At 38.1% G+C, this 22500-nt stretch overlaps 1 protein-coding gene across 1 annotated transcript in view; it reads right to left on the bottom strand.

Moving 5' to 3' along the window:
* The window catches only part of LOC143030789 (uncharacterized), a 64351-nt gene that overhangs the window by 8679 nt on the left and 33172 nt on the right, over nt 1–22500 (bottom strand). Inside the window, exon 6 of the mRNA XM_076194006.1 lies at nt 7731–7850. Within this exon, the coding sequence (XP_076050121.1) occupies nt 7731–7850 (120 nt within the window). The remainder of the gene's footprint in view (nt 1–7730; nt 7851–22500) is intronic.

Below are 22500 nucleotides of genomic sequence, written 5' to 3'. Positions count from 1 at the left end.
AAAGGTATTTATATTTGATGAATCACAATGGCAAAAGCCGACAAGACTGTGAGAATAAACACTTTGTGAGATCGAAACCTTTATTCTCACAGTATTTATATTTACTAAGTTCCAAGTTCTAATTTGCCAAATAGAGTTTCATGTCATTATATCCCATTTCCCAATGTAGCATCCTGTTTTCTTCCATACCCAGTTATATTCTATAGATACATCATTAGCTCATAGATAATTCTTTTTACCCATAATCTTCTGGAAGCCTAGCATCTTGACAGAATTTCCTAATTTCTTGAGCAATTTATTTACTCTCCCTTTTGTCTACAATTGTTGATAGTTATATCTTTCTGATGAATTCATTACTTTTAATGTGTCATTCAATCTGTTGCCCTAGGTCTCTTGCAGGAGACCTACAACTCCCACTTTTAATGTATAAAAGAATAAAGACATCTATCTTGATTCCAATCTTGTAAATACAAAGGCTCCCCATAATAATCCCTAATGATTACTACTGACCCCCCCCTCCCCAATGTATGAGGATACGTTTCGCCTGAAATTAGGATTGGTTAAGGTTTTGACTATAATTGACCCTCCCATAGTATATGGTTCTCATCACAAAAACAAGTCCCCCTGAGACCAATCCTACAAACAGGTTGAAAATCTTTTATCTGAAATTCAAAAATCAGAAAACCTCAAAAATCCAAATTCTTTACCAATATTCTATTTTCCTAAAATTGAGCCTCCCAGAGCATATGTTTCTTACCACATGAACAAGTCTCCATAAGACCAGTGCTAAGTACAGGTTGAGAATCCTTTACCTGAAATTCTAAAAACTGAAATCCTCAAAAATCTGAAAGTTTTTAGTAAGAGAAATGCCATAAATGAAAAATCTATAGAGCGTTTTGAAACTAAACTGCATCCCAGCCACACTGCTATATAAGGTAAAACATTAACAGTATAGTATATGAAATTATGAAATAATAGATAACCATAGTAATTACAAAAAAAATACAAAATAATGAAGAAAAATAAAAAATAATCATATGACACTAATGTACACAAAATGGAAAAAATGAACCTAATACTGCTAATTTGCCTGTTTAACATCAAACCACCATGTAAGGCTTTTGCTCACCTGAAAATATATTATTGAAGGAACATTACTATAACCTATATGAAAAACTTAAATGGGAGTAATATTAAGGTGCTTTTTACATAAAATGATACATATAAACAAGTGATCACAAGAAACACAATTTACACAAATTTTTGTTCTTGTTATGTTCAGCTATACAATTGTGAAACTTATCAGATTCACTAACCAATATGTGTAATGTAGGACTCTGTGTAGGATTTATTTATTTATTAATTTACTACATCCTCATGGTCACAGCTTTGCATTGTGACACACTGCCTATTTCTTCCCATCTTCTTTCGTCTCTTTTCAGCCCTGTTGCTTCATTTCCTTTGCTCTATGGAATCACTGACACTCCATGCTGCACATTTTCTTTCATCTCTTTTCAGACGAAGCAGGTTTTCATAGATTGGCTACAAATTAGGATGAGGGAATCATATGAGAGGTACAAAGTAAAGAGAAGAGAAGTAAAGTATAAGATAAAAGAGACAAAAAGGAGAACAGATGCGAAATGGGGTAAGAGTATGACAAATTTTTGAAAGTAATAAAAAAAATTGGAAGGAAATTACGAGAGGAATAGGAGGCAAATCAAGTAGAGAAAAAAAGGTAAAAGGTACAGATGGAGAGATGATAATGGAAGAGAAAACAATGAGAGGAAGGTAGGCAGAATATTTTAGGGGGTTGCTAAGTGTGAAGGAAGATGGGGAGGGAAAGGTAGTTGCAGTGGAAAGTACTTAGAAAATGGCTGTGATGAATGAGGAAAATAGAGGAGAAATAAAAAAAGATGAAGTGAAGGGAGCTGCTAAGATGATGATCTTCGGCGGGTATATAGTGTGTTGATTATTTGCAAATGTATGTACTCTTAATAAGTCCTGTATCCTTCCAATAGTTTCCAGTTTTCTTAATAGTTTTTATGTGGTACTTTGTTGAAGGCTTTTTGTAAGTCTAGGAAAGCACAATCAGCCCATCTGTCCCTTGTATTATATCTATTAGTCTTGAGTAGAAACAAATAAATTTTGTAGCACATGATCTTCCTTGTCTAAATCCAAATTGTCTCAAGTTTAATATATTGTTTTCTTCCAGATGTTTTACTCATCTGTTCTTAATAACTTTTTCACACATTTTGGCTACAGTGCTAGTAAGGGAAACCAGTCTGTAATTTGTTGGGTCTTCCTTGTTTCCTTCTTTATATATTGGTACAATATTGGGATTTTTCAGCCCTTTGGCATTTTTCCTTCTTTGAGTGAGCGAGCAGCTTATTATATTATATATTTTGTCTATTAGTTTTTCTCTACATTCTTTTAGTATTCAATTTGCAATTCCGTTTGGGCCGTGTGATATCCTGGTGTTAAATTATCCATTATTTCTTTTTGTTATCATTTCCCTCATGGGGGGGATCCCACTTCACTCCCTTCATCCCAATGCTGTACATTTTCTCTAGTGAAAACCGACTTGAAATGACTACTCTTGGCTTCATCCATTTCTAAATCTAATGTGTATTCTATATTTCCATGAGGTAGTTTCTCCATTTCCTATTCATTTTTTAATTTACCATTCACATATGTTTACAATAGTTTAGGTTATGGTAGTCTACATTTTTCTATGATGTCTTTTTTGGTAGTTTTTTCCCTCTGCACACTTTTGCATATTCATTCCTTTGATCAATATACATTTGCCACTTTCTGGGTTTTTATATATTTTTTCCATATCTTCCAAGCTTCATCTCTTTTATCTTTTATCTCACTGCACCTTCCGTTAAACCAGCACTTGATATACACCTTTTCCTGTTTCTGTCTTAGTATGTAATTATCCACTCAATGATAAATTTCCATCAAAATCGTCCATTTTTCTTCCACTTGTGTCTCTTCGTCGTAGAATTGTTCCCAACTCTCGTTGAAAAAACAACAACTTAAGCTTCCCAAAGCCCGTTTTATTATGCATTAGTCTTCCTTTCTCTGCATTTCTCGCATGTATATATATATATATATGTATATATATATATATATATATATGTATATGCATATATATGTATATATATATATATATATATATGTATATATATGTATATATACATATATATATATATATATACATATATGTATACTGTATAATCCTCCTTTAGTTCAAATTCTATTAACATTGGATCACTCACACTGGATCCACAATTTCAGGTTCTGATGTAAATATCAAATCTAGTCTCAATGGTTCTTCATTATTTCTATACCTGATATTTTCTTTTACCCATTGTGTTATTGTATGTTCTATAGTCTTGTCAAGTAATACATTTCTCCATTGATCCTCTCCACCTTTCACTGTCATCTCTTCCTAACAAATTTATTTACAGTTAAAGTCTCCTCTAATCACCAGGTTTCCTCCACCCTTCAGCATCTCATTCAATGAATGCCTTGTATCTTCTAACATTTTAGAATACTCATTCTCTTTCCAAGAACCCATTTTGGGGGGCACATGAATCACCACAAACTTTCTACTTTTCATGTCACAATCTTCAACTTTCATCCACAGTTTTTACCATCTGTAGCCTTCGTCACATTTAAGTTTTTCGTAGCCAAAAACATGACTCCCCCCCCCTCATGTTTCTTGCTGTGACTATATAATCCATGTCCAGCACTATTCGGTGGTAGAGGACCCTTAATTTCATCTCCACAAGTCCCATATTGTCTGGTTTTTATTTTGACATATAATCATTTAGTTCATTTCATCCTGAGATCAATCCATCTCTGTTAGTATAAGACACTTTTAATTGGTTTCCTTCTCCATCTCTTTTTCTGTTTCTTTCATTTCACTTACCTAAATATATCACTTTCTCAGCCTCGTGTCTTACACTCTCCAATAGAAATCTTGTTTTTCTATTTCTGTTCTTTTCGCGTTTTTTTTTTTCTTTTTTAGTGTCATCTCTTTCTTTCCTCAACATTCATTTCTTTTTTAATCCATACATTTTGATACTGTTCACTCTGCTAACTTTCCTGATTTTGCTAATATATCTTCTGTTACCATTTGTGACCTTAATTTGATCTTTAGAGGTCGATTTCTTTCTTTTGTGTATTGTCCTATTCTGTACACTTCATCTGTTCCTTTTTCTATTTCTTGATCTCTGTCTTGTACTTCTTTTAGGATTGTTCTTGCTATTTTTTTCTTGACTATCTAACCAAATCATGTTTTTCCTTTAATCCATATACTACAATACACTTTTTCTTATCCATTGTATCTCTAACTCAATTTCATTTTTCTTTGATTACTTGAATAATTGTCTTTTGCATTCTCCTGCATTTCTTGTACTGTTTCTTTAAAAGCTAACTTTTTGGTTTCTTGGTTTTCTTTCTATTCTTTTTTTATTATTTCTAGCAAATTCTCTTCTAAACTATTTTATTTTTTCAGTCATTGCCTGAATTTTATCATTTGCCTTTTTTCAATGGCGCTTTTGGTGGTATTTTTGTTTTCATCCTTTCATTTTCACATTTTACCTTAATTAGCTATTTTCTAATTTAATTAGCTCATTATCTATTTCAGCATTTATCCTTTAAATCACACACCTCTTTGTTTACTTCGAAGTATTCCTTTCTTAGATTCATAATCTCTTTATATCCGCAATTTCTTTATTCCAAGAACTCTTGTTAAAACTCATCTCTTATTCTCTGTCTATGATTCGACTCAAGTCCTCTCGTACTTATCAAATCCAGAAAAAAAGTTCACCATCACTTATTTTTTTTAAATGCCTTGGCATTTCAAGGCCTCTGGTTACATTAAGCTTTGGTTTTGCACCGCTAGAGGACTGTACACTTGTGTCGACGTTCGGCTCGATCTCGCAGCCATTTTCCTTTTTCCGCCCTGATTCCCTTCCATTTTTGCTCAGTAGACACTAATAACACTGCACTAGACCATCTCGGACAACCACGAGCATTCTCCTTCCCACTCAATACAACCCAGGCCTCCTGCTCTCCTTGCACTATTGAGAAATTTTGTCTTTTAGATGCAGCCTACTGGGGCACTTGTTGATGGTTTAACAGTTTGATTGAGAAGCAAGTAAATGCCTTGGGGGATTAAAAAGTGTAATGAGAAATAGACATTTGGGAATGGATGCTAAAAGGAGATTGTATAAAGGAGTGATTGTACCGACAACACAGTGTGGGACAAACACATGGAACATAAGAGAGAAAGAGAGGAGTTTGACTGTGTTTGAAATGAGTTGCCTGAGAAGTATGATAGGGGTTATTAGGTTAGAGTGAGAAATGAGGAGGTGAGGAGGAGAAAAGGGGTGGAAAGGGAGTTGGAGATAGGATTGATAAAAGAGTATTAGGATGGTTTGGACACATGGAAAGAATGAGTAAAAGATTAGTAAAAGATGTATGGAAAGCAGAGGTAGAAGGGGTGAACATGAGGGGGTGACCTAGGATGAGATGGATGGATGGGGTGAAAGGGGCATTACAAAAGAGAGGAATGTCTGTGGAGGAAGGACAGGAGAGGACAGAAGATAGGGGTGAATGGAGAAGGGTTGTGTATGGATAATGCTGTGATGCATGAGGGGGAGTGGGTGGGGGATGGGGGGTGAGAGAGTATGTGTGAAAAATATTTTGATGCAACCCAAAGTGATTTCTCCCCCATCTTCTCTTCTTCTGCATGAGGGAACTGAAAGGGAGGGTCGCTGGTTTAATGAAGTGGCCTTGCTGTGAATGTGCTGTCTTGCAACACTGTTTCTGACCCAGGGCAGTGGGCGAGATACAGGAATGACCCATCATCCAGTAGGAGCCAAGATAAGAAGGAGGGAGGGGGGTGAGTGGGAATGGAGTATGTGGGGATGGAATGGGTGAGAGTGGATTTTATGCCTTTGTTTTTTGTCCACCTCCCTTGTAAGGGGGGGAAAAGCCTTTGGTATGTGTATTTCTTGGTCTCTGCATTAGAGAGTGCATAAAGGCTGTAGTAATGAATGAAACAGAATTTAGTGAGGAGGTTTGATTTAACAGGAAAAAATATTCAGTAATTGAATAATGAAACTAAGGGTAATAATTTCCTGATATTAGTAATAGTGAAATGGGTGAAGGGTGGCTGTATACTTTGACTGGGCCACCCCTTTATAAAGGGGAAAGGGTCATTTGATATCACTGAGAGACCATTTCTTTAGCCTTATTATTTTATGACAGATTCTATCATAACACTACATTTATTTTTTTTTCCTTCTTTAATTTCATACCACACTGAGTACATATGAGAAATTCAAGTGAAAGATAGATAAAGGTTAGTTGTTCAATAGTTCATTTGTATTCATATACATATTCTGTAAATCATAACTTCATATGGCAAGATCCAACCATGGATCAAAACCAATTGTAAACAAAAGCTTGAACGTTTTTCATTCATAAAAAAACAACTAAAAGTTATTTGAAGAAGACTCAGACTAAAGTGGAGAATAAAAAATATCTTGGTGTAATTATTAGCAACAACCTAAAATCATCTATGAAGTTTCTGTATGATTTAGTGCCAACAATTTGGACACCACCAGCTCCATTACCAAAGGGATCTTTTTCAGCTGCACAAGTAGGTAGCAGAAGTTACCCCCAAGCACCCTAGCTGCCATGGGGAGGAGGGTACAGAGTCTAGAACAGCAGCTGCAGTGTGCAGAGATAGATCCTTGCAAAGGTCACCCCAACCCCTGTCTTCAACACATGACCAGTGCCAAAAGCCCCGGGCCACCTCTGCTACCTACCACCCCTGATGACAGTGAAGGCATTCCTGCTATTGCCATTCTCCTCACCAGCTACCTCAGTGCCTCTGTAAGCACAGACGCCAATTGCTCCTGATACCTCACTAGCCCTTCTGCCAGGACAGTAGGAGTCTGCCCCCCACCCAGGCATCCCCCACTTCTAACCTGGCTACTCCTCTTTTCATGATGAAGGGGAGCCTGTGGAGTTTGTCACCTTTATGGCATCTGCTGTGCTAAAATGTATTGAGATGACCAACATCACAGTGATTGGGATGCTGATGAAGTTTGTAGGCACTGTTTTCAACCAAGTCATGCTTCTCAAAGCCAATGCCTCATCCTCCATCCTACAGGTAGTTGCTGCTCCTCCTACAACCCTTACCCATTTTTCTTGTCTTCTTGGGTGGGTCATTTCAAATACAGTATTACAAAGGAGCTTATTCAAATTATGGTAAGTGTTAAAGCATTCACCTCGCATTTCTGTTAAACTAATCCATTGGCCAATTTTTCTTCTCACTGATCCTTGAGATATACTTGATTGTACCCAAATTGTGGAGTTTTTCAAAGATCTTTTTCCATTTCTTTTAGTTTCATTAGTATGCGTGAATTCTTCCTAATCTCCTCTACACCCATTTTTTTTTAATTACAAATCAAAGTCCAGTCTCTCTTTCATTATACAAGTTACAAATTAGGGTATTGTCTATGTCATCCTTTGCTCTTTTGTTAAGTTGACATTTCATCATATTCCCAAAGCTATAAAAAATCAGGCATCAGTCAGAATTACATTGGTAGAGCTCATAACCATAGCTCAGAGGTTTATATCACTACAGTGATATTCCCCTAGGGTTATTCAACTCTCTTCTAAAAGAATAATAGGATTATACTTACATGTCTTTGGTAGTAAAGGTGTTGTGACTCTATGTGAGTTGTAATAGCATCTCATGGCATACTCACTAGCCCAGTTATTCTGGCTCTCACAAACCCTGATCTTGTTTGCAAGGTATGTATCTGTGAGAGGAAGATTTTATGATTAGTGGTGACATCACACATGTCAGGAATGGTGGGAAATAGGAGCATGAGAGGTATTTTGAGTGTATGAGAAGGGTGGAGTAGAATGAACTTGTAAGTGCAAATTTGACCAACTTTTTTTTTTACAGAGGAACTCACAGCAAAAGATACATAGCTGTGACTGAAATTGTCACTTTTGCCCAGAGCACTTGGACTGTTGGAGGCAGGTAACAGTCACTGCAGTACTAGGAATTGGAGAGAAGGAAAGACTAGGAAGATTTGAGACTGATTATACCACCAGCATATTGAATGAACTTGATCTCAAATGCATATAATTCATAGTGGGACCAGTGATATAGGTTCTTGCAAGTGGTTGTCCTGGAAGTTTGATGTCAGAAAGCATCATCCCCTTGGCATTCATCATAACATGTCAACATCCTAACTTAGATTTGGAGATGCAGTGACAGCTCCAGCTGTATTTCTTTCCACATAAGGAAAGCTGACAACCAGTGATTGCTCCCCTCCCCTCCTCCTATTACAAGCTGGTAACACAGAATCAACTCCACACTGATCCGGCAGCAATGGTGACTCGAGGTGACGCTCCTAGTTTTGCCTTTAATAGGCAAAGCCAAATGGAAATACCTACCAACTGAGTGAACCGAGAGAGGTATTGCTATTTCAAGGCCACAACAGAGGCAAAACATTGCTGGCTCCAACTTTAGGAGAGTCAGGGAGGGAAAATTGTGATTTTCGTCACGACGCAACGGCGGTGACGACGTCAACGCGAAGCGGGGCTCTTAGATTTTTCTATCAGGCAAACCCAGATAAAAAAGAATTACCAACTGAATAGACAAGGAGAAAGCAAAACTATTCATGGTCACGGTAGAGGCAAAACATAGCTGGTTTCAACTTTTGGAGTCAAGGAAGAAAAATGGTGTGCTTCTTCTTCTCCGAAGTCGCTCGTGATAGAAAACAAAAGATTAAAATTAACTTCTAGTTTGTTTACATTACAAAGTGTTGTCTTTTATCACTGTATTTATACTAATAATGGAAGATTTTAAAGGCTTCACACCCAGAAAGGTAAATCCACTGAAAAAATAATGTAATGCAGGGAATGAATTGGAAAAATAATATAAGTCTCAAGTTGAATATTCTACCATAGAGGTAAGTACAATTCTTTCCAAATCTAAAAGATTTAGAGACTTAAAGGTAAACTAAAAAGGTTTTGGATTTCTTTATTTTTGTTACTTCATGTATGAAAATATAACTTAGAAGAAGTAAGAACACTAAAATGCACGTTTCTAGCATTTAATAGTCTTGATTTTATCCAAATTGCAAGATCAAAAGCCTGATAGCAGACGAACTTTTCAATGTTGTAGTTACACTTTCCACCGGATCCACGACATTTGGGCACAAGACATTTGGGCACTGGACATTTAGGCACAAGACATTTGGGCATAAAGTGGTAGGTACAACATTTGGGCACAATGTGAAATCGTGATAGTAACAATCAAGCAAATTAGTCTTTTTTTCAACAACTGAGCTTTATTAATTCACACTGCTGTTTCACTTGAGTAACTCAAGAGGCTCAAGAGATTACATCACTGCTTTTGTACAAAGTCGGGCACTTAAATGAGTACTTTTTTCAAACTAAAGTTTATTCATCACCGTCATGTCTTTATAAATGCATGCTGTGCCTATCAATAGAATAATATTTTGTATCAAGAAAGTTACTAAGTCTAGCAATAAAATGAGTATTTTATTTTAAACAAAACTTTATTCATCCATGTGGATTTGGAGACCACAGATCTTCAGATTTCTGGTTCATCAACATTGTTCACAGGTTTCCAGCGGATATTGTGACCGGCACCTTTCAGGCACTCTTCAACTGTTTTGGCTCCAGAAGCTCTAGCCTGGCACAAGGTCTTCAATCTCTGCTGAAGATCGGTGTAGACTTTACGCATGCGTTTCATAGGTGGGTGTCCTCTGGCATCCTGCTGTATTGGCACTGATACAAAGCATTCGTCCTTCTTGAGTGCCTCTATAAGCTTCCACACAGATGGGTGGTTGTGGCCAACCAAGTTGGAGAATCTATTATTCCATGCCTCGCAGAGGTTGTTGGTGCGTGGCTCATCGTTTAGTGTGGCCTCGTGCACATTCCAGAGATGTGGAGGGAACAGTGGCGGTATTCTTCTCATCCGTATACCAGTCTGACCTGGGATCGCTTGGGCCCGCCGGAACATACCTGTTACATACGTCCTGTCGAAGTACTCGACAAGTGGCTCAGCACCATCGGGTATATGGTCCTTCAGCCACCAAAACCCATCCTCAACATCACAGAGTGGCAGAAGAGCGAGCGCATCCAGCATCCCACAAAAGAGTTTCATATCTTCATTTTTGCTATACAGCTGCACAAGACCAAGTTCTTGTACTTTTCGCCATGTACTCTGGGTCAAATGGAAAAAGCACCCATGAACTTGAATGTGCTCACCAAGGACAACCCTTACAGCACTGATGACTGCTTGTTCGAAGTCGCATAGGACAGTGGTCGGATCTGGATAAAGGTCCTGTCTGGCGCAGTGGTCCAACACTATCTGAATAAGATCTTGATAGGTTACCTATGATTTTCTTTGAAGAAGCGCATAAACTGTTGTCACTGCGGTGTCACCAAGCGGTACCCTGATGATGTAGAGTTGGAGGAAATGACGTGGTGCCATTGAGAAGTTGCCATCCATCATCCAGGTATCTGCATGGGCTAGGGTTCTCAGGGCTATAGGGGATACAAACACGATGATCCTTGAGTCAGCATTCTGGCCGTTGTCGTGGATCAGGAACCTCTGTGGTGAATCACTTGCTGTCTCAGCCCACTCGCCATCAATGATCAGATCTTCAATACTCGCTGGTTCCATTGGAGTTTGCCTTGTTCGCTGCCGTTGAACAAAACGCTTGACAGTAGCTTCCTTTCCCATCAGTCCTCTCGCGTCATCAGGCATGTTTGCAAGGGCCTCTGTGAACAGTACGTTTGGAGGGTCTTTTATTTGGGTAGATTGCTCCTTTAGAATTTTAAAGGCCTGTATCAAGTCACCTCTGAGTCTACGCTTTTTTAGGAAAAACAGATTTTTTTAATCAGTTTTGTGGCTCACCGTTGTACTTTTTCCAGTCTGTCAATGCCTTTAATGAGATTCGGTGACCATACGGAAACAGCATATTCCAAATGTGGACGAACTAACGATTTATATAGCTTGTTAATGAGTGATGGACTTTTGAAGTCAAAAGATCGCGCAATCAGTCCTAGAATCTTATTTGCTTTCTCAGAGGCTGAAATACGCTGCTTGGTTGATTTGAGATCGTTACTGATAATTACGCTGAGATCTTTTTCACTATCCACTTTTATCAACGAATTTCCAAATAACTTGTAATCGTACTTACTGTTGTTTTTACCTATGTGCATTACCTTGCATTTACTTGTGTTCATTAGCCATTTTTCAGACCACTGCTGTAATTCATCTAAATCTTCTTGAATATCTAATTGGTTTAAGTGATCATTTGCCATTCTGCACAGTTTTGTATCATCAGCAAATTTGGAAACAGTAGTCCATGGTCTATATCATTTATATATACTATGAGTAGAAGTGGCCCAAGAACAGAACCCTGAGGAACTCCACTTGTAACATTTTTCTGTCTAGAAGTTTTTCCATTTAAAACAACTCTCTGTTTTCAATCATTCAATCAATTACTAGATGAAGTCCCTACACACACCTATGCAAAAACATAAAGTACAGGTGAAACCCTTCTGTGTGCCCTTTATAATTGTAACACTGATAGAAGTCTTTCATTGCTCTTTGTCTTGGTTATATGAAACTATCCAAAAATAAGTTGATGTTCGTATAAAATCATTGATTCTTTGCTCACTTACACATAACATTTTTGCAACATTTTAGTTATTTGGATTATTCTTATATCATTATTATATATTTTTCAGTTTTTTCCTTTCTTATTCATAGAGAATCAAAAACAATGCATGCCTGATGCTCTGTGATTCTCATATGTATGTCTGACAGTTGATGGCAGGAAACTAAGTAATTTATCATCTTTTTGTATTCGTCACGGCATAGGAAAACCCAACTAATATAAATTATTCATGCCTAATTTAAAATTTTCATGCCTGCTGTTCAAAAGAATCATCTTTTATTATTTTCTTCTTTGTTTGAGATCGTAATATACAGCACGAATTATGCTGTGCCCAAATGTTGCACCCAGTACTTTGTGCCCAAATGTCGTGTGCCCAAATGTCTTGTGCCTAAATGTCCTGTGCCCACATGTCGTGTGCCCAAATATCCTGTGCCCAAATGTCTAGATACCCTTTCCACCACTAGGGCACTAAGACATAACAGCTGTTGTTTACATTCTCCAACACCTGCTTTGGCTTTGTAATAAGATATATCCCATTGCACCTGTCCATTTTTTCCAGTTTTCTGTTTTTAAACATGAATTTTCACTGAAATGAAGGGCAGCAAGTTGTAGTCTGAAAGTGGAAAATTGATAATGATAATTTTCAATCTCCATGCAGACATAATGGAAGATGAAATAAAAGCAACACTATCAAAAAGGACAAAAGGAAAAGCAATAGGAAAAGATGGAATGGCAATGGAAATGTTTGAGGCTTTGGGAGACTTTGGAATCAAAATTATGACAGAAATAACCAAAAAAATCTATGGAACTGGGGAATTAGCAGAATAAATGTGCCAGTCAGTTTTCATAGCTCTACCAAAAGCACATAGGACTTTAGAATGTAGCAAACATAGAACAATTAGTGTCATGAACTATGACAAAAATAATTTTAAGAGTCATTACAATGAATAAGGAACAAAATAAGGCCAGAAATAGCTGATAAACAATATGGGTTTGTACCAGATGAGGGAACAAGAAATGCAATTTTTGTTGTAAGGATACCAGCTGAAAATATGTTAGAGATGCAAAAATATCTGTATGCCTGTTTCATGGCCAAAGGCGTTTGACAAAGACACAATTAACTAATAGAGATGTTGAAGAAAATAGGGTTGGATGGGAAGGATTTAAGGTTAATCCCAAATCTCTATTGGAAGCAAGAAGCACCAGTGAAAATAGGAGAAGAGCTGTCTAGCAAAAGATTGAAAGAGGTGTGAGACAAGGGATGTGTAATGTCGTCAGACCTGTTTAATTTATACAGTGATATAATCATGAGAGATATTTACCATCTAAAAGGAGTAACAATAGGAGGAAGAAATCTCAATAATATTAGATATGCAGACTATACTATGTTACTCGCAGAATCAGAAGCTCAGCTACAGGAATTAATTACAGCACTGGTAGAAGCAAATAGAAGCAGATGTCTAACAGTGAATAAAAAGAAAACAGAAGTGATGGTAATGACAAAAAACAAGAATGTCCATGGGTAAGAATTCAAATAGAAGGAAGAATATTGACACAAGTGGACCAATTCAATTACCTAGGAAGCATGTCAACTTGGGATGGGAAAAGCGATGAAGAGATAAGACAGTCATAACAAAAAACCATTTCAACAAAATTAAACATTTAGTAACTAACAATAAATTTAACATGAAAAAAACAAAAATATTTGTAAAATGTTACAATTGGTCAGTATTATCATATGGATGTGAAACTTGGACAATTAGTAAACAAATGCAGGACAGGATAAAAGCAGTAGTGGATTTGGAGGATGTTAAAAATTTTATGGACAGAATTTAAAACAAATGAAGAAATACCTCAGCCAACAAGAACACAGATGGAAGTAATAGCAACTATCAGGAAAAGACAGTTACACTTAGTAGGAAAATTCATGAGAAAACAATTAGAACATACGTGCCTAACGGGAAAAATAGAAGGAAAAAGGGCAAGAGGAAGACCACGCAGAAAATATGAAGACGGACTAAGGATATCTGTAGGAAAAAAAATAACAAATGTCATCTTGTTAAGAAGAACCATGTGCAGACAGGAATGGAGCTCCATGGTGGCCAACGTCCAAGTGAATACGGCACCCCATTGAGGTAAGGTGAGGTGATGCATGCATTTTACCAATAAGAATTCAGCCCCTTTGTGCCTGAATTACTGTAGTGAAATTACATCAAGAGATTTTTGAAGTTACATATGTACTTGCCTTCCTTTCATTGCTTCATATAAAAAAAAAAGTGCTGGAACTTGGGAGCAAAGAAGCACACAACCTTATGATACGATTCCAGCGCTAATGTTTGTTGACAAGGCGAGAGCTGGATGATATCCCTCAGAAGTGCTTCCTGCATTACTATGAGCTCAAGCTCTTTGTGTGCTTTTGAGCCTGAAAGCAAGATGATAAACAGGCTGTTGTGAGGTGCATGATTGCTAAGCAGATTACTTCTATGAAGCAAATGCAAAGCTAAAAACATGGTGCTGTGTTGATGGTAGCTACTATTCCCCGTCAGCTAGTCTGACATACCACTTCCTTGTCAAACGCTTTATTACACTTTGTGTTATAACTTTGTCATAATTTACCAGAAACGCCAAGGTCACACTGCCAAAGACTTAAATTTTATTACGTTGTACCAGAGAGGATGGAAATTTGATCAAATCTTTGACAGTGTAAACTGGGCTTATTACCTTTTAGCCATTCCCTATAATCAACGGGCTCGTGCAGACATGTTGGATCTATTTCACCATGGCCTTCATACTTGTTGACAAGACCAGGGTCTCGAGTGTATTGTTTTACTTATTTTTCTATACGTTTCGAACAGAGTTTCGCTTTTAATCCAGGCTTCCATTATTTGTACCATCTGCACCAAATTATCCAGTCCTTTTTGCGAACAGATTCTTTCAGAAAAGAATGAAAATGAAGTCCATCCACAGCAGAAAGTTTCGTCGAGTCACTGTTACAATTTGCGGAGACAAAATACACCATTTTCTAACTAAATACTTACTAGAACCTTGCTAGCACACGAAATATGATGGATCACTGATCAAGTTGATAGAGCAGCATGGCATTTTATGGTACATGCATATGGCATGCATCAGAATGTAAACAGTGTGACGTCACAGCCAATAGAGCCTTATAAGAACAGCTGAAGATCAACGAAGGAAAACTTCGTCTGCTACCATATTTTTATAGGACTTTTTATTACATTGCGTGATAATCAGAATTTATTCTTGCAATATTTTATTAAAAAAAAAAGTGACTAAGCCATACTTCTAGCAAATATTCACCTCTTTGAAAACCTTCTCACATGAGGCTAAATTGCACAAGCTGGAGCAAAATCTTGAGCAAGAAAAGGAAACAAACCTAGCTTTAATAAATAGATAAATAAATAAATAAATAAATTGATAAGGGAAAATGAAATGACACACGAGAGAAAAAATCTTGATAACACCATGGAGGAAAAAGAGGATATGCCAATAATAAATGAGGATAGGAGAGACTAAGTATTCTTTACAGAAATCATGGAGCAACAGGAAAAACAGCCCAGAAGAGGGCATAGTCAGGGTCATAAAAAAAGAAAAAGAGAATCTCTTGTCAGTGATATTGTAGACAAGTCAAGAAGGAATAGTAAAGTTCATAATAAAAGATAATTTCCTCTCTCAGATGTTGTAGACAAGTCTAGATGCATATCACTCTGGATACCAAGAAGAATACCTCATGGAAGTTAACCCAAGAACAAGAAATGAAGACTATTAGGGAAATTACATCAACAACTCTAGGGAAGGACTTGGATGTAACAGACCAGATTGATACCATGTATAGGTTAGGCAAGTACAAGAGAAACTGTGTATCTATATACTTATAAAATTCTGATAATCTTGTTTGTCATCTCGTATGCTTGCTTGAAACCGTCACCCAGCCAATCAGAAGAAGAGACATTACGTCACGACTGAGGACCAGCCAATCAGAAGAGATATGATGTCATGACTGAGGACCAGCCAATCAGAAGAAGAGATATGACGTCACGATCTGAGGACTAGCCAATCAGAAGAGACATGACATCACGACATCAACTCTGTGGGTCCTAAGGAACCCCAGCTCTGAGTGCGTGACGTCATGACTGCTAATTTTCAATCTTTACATGGATGGGGTGGTGCGAGAGGTGAATGCAAGGATAGTGGGTCAGGGGTTGGAGATGATTAAAGAAAATGGAGAAAAGTGGGAGGTGAGCCAGCTGTTGTTTGCTGATGACACTACGCTTGTAGCAGGATCAAAGGAGGGATTGAGGAAGTTAGTGACAGAGTTTGAGAAGGTGTGTGAAAGAAGGAAACTGAAGATAAATGTGGGTAAAAGTAAGGTGATGAGATGTACAAGGGGAGAGAGTGACAGCAGGCTGGAGGTGAGCATTAAGGGTGAAAGACTGGAGGAAGTGGATAGTTTTAGATACTTGGGTGCGAATGAGGCAGGAAAGGGAGGAGTGGGGGGTGGAGGTAGAATGTAGATTGAGAGAAGTGAGTAAATGCCTTGGTGGATTGAAAAGTGTAATGAAAAATAAACATCTGGGAATGGATGCTAAGAGGAGACTGTATGAAGGAGTGATTGTGCCAACAGCATTGTACAAGAAAAAAAATTGACGCAGCCCGAAGGGATTTCTCCCCGTCTTTTCCTTTTTTGCATGAGGAGACGGAGAGGGGGGTCGCCGAATTTATGAAGCGGCCTTGCTGTGGATGTGCTGTGTCTTGCAGCACTGCTTCTGACCCAGGGCAGTGGACAGGATGCAGGGATGACCCGTCATCCAGGAGGTGCCAAGATAAGAGGGAAGGAGGAGGGTGGAGGGGAGTGGAATATATAAGAAATGGAATGGGTGGGAGTGGTTTCTATGCCTTTTTCTTTTTGGTTACCCCCCATGTAGGGGGAAAGAGCCTTTGGTATATGTATGTATGTATGCCAAATTTTTAATTTCCAATTTTCCGATTACATATTTTCTGACCATTAATATTTAGAATTTTCATATTCATCATCTAAAAGTATAGCCAACTCCTGAATTAGCATCTATGAGGCATAATGAGTATATTAGAATATTATGTTGTGTTTCAAGCAACGACGACATGTCACAATTTTCCGATTACATATTTTCTGACCATTAATATCTAATTTTTCTTATATTCAGTATTTAAAAGTATAGTCAACCCCTGAATTAGCATCTACAAGGCATAATGAGTATATTACGAACCATATAATTCATATGATGCTTAGTGTTCCAAGCATCGATAACATGACGTCACAATCTTCTAATTCCAAGATTGAAAATTGTTTTATTTACTATGACCATTCATAAGTCTCAAGGACATATTTTTCAGAAAGTTTTATTTTATCTAGATAAACCTGTATTTCAGCATGGACAATTAGGTATATTTTGTGCTGAGTAGAGTTAAGCAAAAGGAAAATATTAAAGTGTTTTTTGATAATTCAAATTGTACAAAGAATGTTGTAAATATAAGAGCATTGTCTTAATAAAGATTTTATTGACCATTTTATTAACAATGTATCATTTAAAATTTTATATAACCCAACGGGTCACGGGTGGTCTAGTATCCAATAAAAATAAAGTTCAAGTCCCATTTGCATGAACTGGGGGTGAGGTAGTATGTGTGAGAAAAATTTGACACAGCCCAAAGGGATTTCACCCCGTCCTCTCCTTTTCTACATGAGGGGACAGAATGGGGGGTTCGCCAATTTCATGAAGCAGCCTTGCTGTGGATGTGCTGTGGATGTGCTGTGTCTTGCTACACTGCCTCTGACCCAGGGCAGTGGACAAGATGCAGGGATGACCCGTCATCCAGGAGGTGCTCAGATAAGAGGGAGGGTGGGAGGGGTGTGGAGTGTATTCAGGGATGAAATGGGTGGGAATGATTTTATGCCTTTCCCTTTTTGGCTACCTCCCTTGTAAGGGGGAAAAAGCCTTTGTATATGTATGTATGTATGTCAAGTCCTAAGCCATAGCAAAAGAAGTAATCAGCAGCTCTTGGAAGTTAGCATGAGAAAAGTTAACATATATATTAGGAAAGATGCTAATGAAGAGGAACAAGCAAAGACATGAAAGCTCTTGGAGGAAGCCAAAGCCAAAAATGATAGAAAGACCAAAGATTTTTTTTGTTTTTTTCCAAGTTGTCAATCAGGTGAAGAAATGGTTAACCCATTCAACTCCGATGACAAGATTCTTGTCATTTGGTCAAATAAAACAAAAAATCATAAAACACCAAAATGTTTGATCAAACACCAGAAAAATATGACGTCAATCCTCGCTTCGCTCGCAGCCAGACATCATCAGCTCCTTGAAATACCTTTGCCCAATAGAAAAAAATGACCATATTACAACTGAATTTCAGTTGGAGGATGAGGAAATCAAGCCAAAGAATGAATCACACAGGCAAGGGAGACTCAATTTTAGGACAACAGATTACTTCTGGTTGAAGAAATTCTTTGAAGAAACAAACTGGGAAGAATTCATGAATACCACAGGAATAAGGAGGAAATGGGAAACCTTTCTTGACACTTACAACCTAGGAGTGAATGAACATGTGCAAAAGACTAGAGAAAGGAAGAAGCAGAAATAGGACTGGTTTAACAAAAAGTGTGAGCTTGCAAAAAAAAAAAAAAAAAGGCTAGGGATGTGGCTTAGGGGAAATGAAGGAAGAAAAGAAGAAATAAGACAAAAGAAGTTTACAGACAAGCTAGAAATGACTATACAAGAATTCACAGGAAGAAAGCAATTTTGAAAGAGGTGTAGTAAATAAATACAAAGATAAACCAAAAGTGTTTAACAGGTTTATAAATGGTAAATAATGGGTAATGAGGTCTTTGAAGAGGCCTCAACTCGGGCAGAAATAATGAATCAAAGTTTCCAATTGGTTCTTCACAAAAGAGAGCAATTATTTTTGGAGAAAAGCGAGGGGAGCAAAAAACCTGGTTTAGTAGATATAAATGTAGAAGTGAGGGAAGTGCTATATCTCTTGGAATCATTGGATGTCACAAAAGCTTCAGGATCAAGATCTCAAACTGGATATCTAAAGAATGTAGAGTACAACTAGTAGACAAGATCCACAGTCTTATTACATGTTCAGTGAAAGAAAGCATTGTACTGCCTGATTGGAAAAGGGCAAATATAGTGCCAATTCACAATGGTGGAAACAAGGAGACACCACTAAATTATAGGCCAGCATCACTAATGAGCACAATAATGAAATTATATGAAAGGATTGTAAAAGTTTGATGAACCACATATCTTGGAAAGATGAACATTCTGAGAGACAGTCAGTTTGGCATCAGAGCTGGAAGGTTGTGTGTGTTGAACCTTTTAAGCTTTTGCTCGAAATTGATTGATGTGCTGCAAGAAAGAGAGGGGTGGGTGGGTTGCCTGTACCTGGACCTAGAGAAGGCATTTGATAAAGTACCTCACAGTTGACTTATGTGGAAATTGAAGCACATTGGAGGACTGAGTGGCAAACTACTAGAATGGATGAAAGATTTTTTGAAGGAAAGATACATGAGGACAGTAGTAAAGGATAAGATGTCAAGCTGGAGAGCGGCTAGTTAGTCAGTAACGAGCAGAGTTCCACAAGGTTCAGTGCTTGCACCAATAATGTTTCTTCTCTATGTCACTGACATAATGAAAGGAACATCAAGCTATGCCAACATGTTTGCAGATGATGCAAAAATCATGAGAAGAGTGAAAAATGAGGAGGCTGGTACAATATTGCAAGAAGATCTAGACACTATTTTTTGCTTGGAGCCAAGAATGGGAAATGATGTTCAATACCAAAAATGAAAATTACTGGAAATGGGCAACAGCAGCAAAAGGCCATCCTTAACCTATTCCTTGGGAAGTGAACTCATTACAGAAGCAAAACAGGAGAGAGTATTGATGAAGGACCACCTGTCACCTGACAGATATATCAGCAGGATTGTAGGAGAGACATATGGACTACTGGATAATATAAAAAGTGGTGTTCCACTATACGGATCAAGGGATGATGAAAAAACTCTTTGAAATCCTGATACATCTAAGACCGTAATGTGTCACTAGTATAGCCCCCCCACAGAGTGAAAGATATAAGCAAGATCAAAAGAATACAGAGGGCAACAACCAAACTGGTCCGCAGCCTGGCAGATAAACAATAAGAGGAAAGACTACGAATACAAGGTCAGCCCACTTTGAAAGATTGAAGAAAAAAGGTGATATGATTAGTGTTTAGGTCACTAATGGGGATAGATTGCACTGACAAAAGAGATCTCCTGATTAGAGATAGAGAGGCTTTAAGAGGTAATGGGAGCAAATTAAAAAGTACCACATGTCTACAGGATGTTAAGAAATACAGTTTTCCATATAGATGCATATGTGGAATAGCTCAGAAGGTGATATAGCACAAGCTCAAACAATACTCGAGTTCAAATGTAAATATGATCATTGGAAATCAAGGTATAGATTAAGTTGAAATTGTACATGAACTTGAGTCTAGGTATATTAGAAAATTAGAGAATATATGGGACCCGATGAACATTAGTCCTTTGTTGTATACTATAATTATGTAAATACTAATACACCATAGACAACAGTTCAATGCTTCTTCTTAGAGAATTTTATTTGAGGACCTGAGGATGATTGCCATGCACTAAGAAGCTTCAGGTTTTCATTCTTTCAAACTCAAGGCAACAATTATTGTAGTTCTAATTCATTATAGACATTGCTGTAATGCAAACAGATTGAATTCTTTACTTGTTTGGAGAATGAGAGAAGCTCTTCTGATAAAAGGAAAGGATATCACTATGGTACTGCTGTAACCTTTTCTTTTTGATTTAGGAATTTGCCCCTTGGGGCTACAGGGAGAAGGATGCCTAGTCCCTCTCCCCGTCCCTTTCTTCTCGCCTCTTACGATCCAAGTGGGAAAACTTGGTGGCAGTATTCTTTTCCCCCACCACAGGGAATTCCCCCAATCAGAAAGAGAATACTCAGAGAAATGGTACAGGACAGCAACAAGGGGTTGGGGGACAGCATAACGGAGGGACAGTCGTAGTATAAAAGTGTCATCATTTCTCTATGAACAGAATTTCTTCTATCATAGACAAAATGATGTGTGGCTCTGGTCCGTAGGGGCGCCCCATATAGACCCTAAAGTATCGACTGCATGCTACTTTGCCACAATAACTTTTGGGAGAGAGGGTTGATGAAAGAATATTAGGATGGTTTGGACACATGGAAAGAATGAGTGAAGAAAGACTAGTAAAAGAGGTATGGAAGGCAGATGTGGAGGGAGTGAACATGAGGGGACGTCCTAGGATGAGGTGGATGGATGGGGTGAAGGGGGCTTTGGGGAAGAGGGGAATGTCTGTTGAGGAAGGAAGGGAGAGGACGGAAGACAGAGGTGAGTGGAGAATGGTTGTATATGGATGATGTTGTGACTGCATGGGGAGAAATGGGCGGGGGGGTGGGGGGTGGGGTAGTGTGTGTGAGTGAGTTTTGACGCAGCCCGAAGGGATTTCTCCCCGTCCTCTCCTTATATGCAAGGGGGGATGGAGAGGGGGGGTCGCCGATTAAATGAAGCGGCCTTGCTGTGGATGTGCTGTGTCCTGCGACACTGCTTCTGACCCAGGGCGGTGGGCAGGGTGCAGGGATGACCCGTCATCCAGGAGGTGCTCAGATGAGAGGAAGGGTGGGAGGGGTGTGGAGTGTATTTAGGGATGAAATGGGTGGGAGTGTTTTTATGCCTTTCCCTTTTTGGCTACCTCCCTTGGAAGGGGGAAAAAGCCTTGGTATATGTATGTATGTATGTACTGCTGTAACCATCTAAAATCATTCATGTTGCATCTCTTCAATTATTAACCAACCTTCTATCCTTGAGGCTATCATACCAAGATGAGAAAAAAAAAAAGAACACAATGGAACTATGGGGCAAAGCAATAGTCATGGGCTAGTGAAGTATGGATTATGGGAGTATGATATCTTTAATCTATAAAAGTGTTGGTGTGGTACACTAAAGATTGTACATGGTATAAGGGGTTTATCATATGAAAAGGAGATTTGTCTTTTAAGGAGAAGTGTGGAGATGGTGACAATTTTCCTGAGATAAGGTAGGATGCACTCTTTGTTTAAAGAGGAAGGCAAGAATGGAGAAGGATGATGAAAAAAGTCAAGTAGGTAGGGCATTCAAAAAGGGAAGCATCACAAGTGAAAGAAAGTTGTCACCATATATTAGAAAACCATGGGTGAAATGAGAATGTCTTAATCTTAAACACATCACTCCAGTTTCAAAGTGCCTGTCATGCTGGTAAGGAGAATGCCAGGAGCAAACAGGGGTTTTTATAGGCTAGATGGTTCATTGGTGTTCTTCCCAGTGTTTTTATCACAAACTTAACAGAGCAGACTTGAGATCAAAGTAGAAGTCTGATGCAGGCACAGAAACTGAAGCGTCAGATGTAGTTGATGCTGTATTTTGAGCTGTTTTGTCAGCTCATTTGATGCTACAAATGCCAACATGAAATGGTACCCAGCAAAAGGACAGTGATTTGAAATGGGAAAAAATTCCAATGACACAAATCAATATCATGGATCAAAGGATGGCAGGAGAGGGGATAGAAAGAGTCTCTAGTTCAGAGTCTCTAGGTCATCAGAGATGATTATAAAGGAGGGAGGAGAGGAAACTAAGG

The sequence above is a fragment of the Oratosquilla oratoria genome, chromosome 12 (genome assembly GCF_046742065.1).
Source record: "Oratosquilla oratoria isolate Oo_2021 chromosome 12, ASM4674206v1, whole genome shotgun sequence".
Lineage (NCBI taxonomy): Eukaryota > Metazoa > Arthropoda > Malacostraca > Stomatopoda > Squillidae > Oratosquilla > Oratosquilla oratoria.
This window is presented reverse-complemented; position numbering and strand designations above follow the sequence as displayed.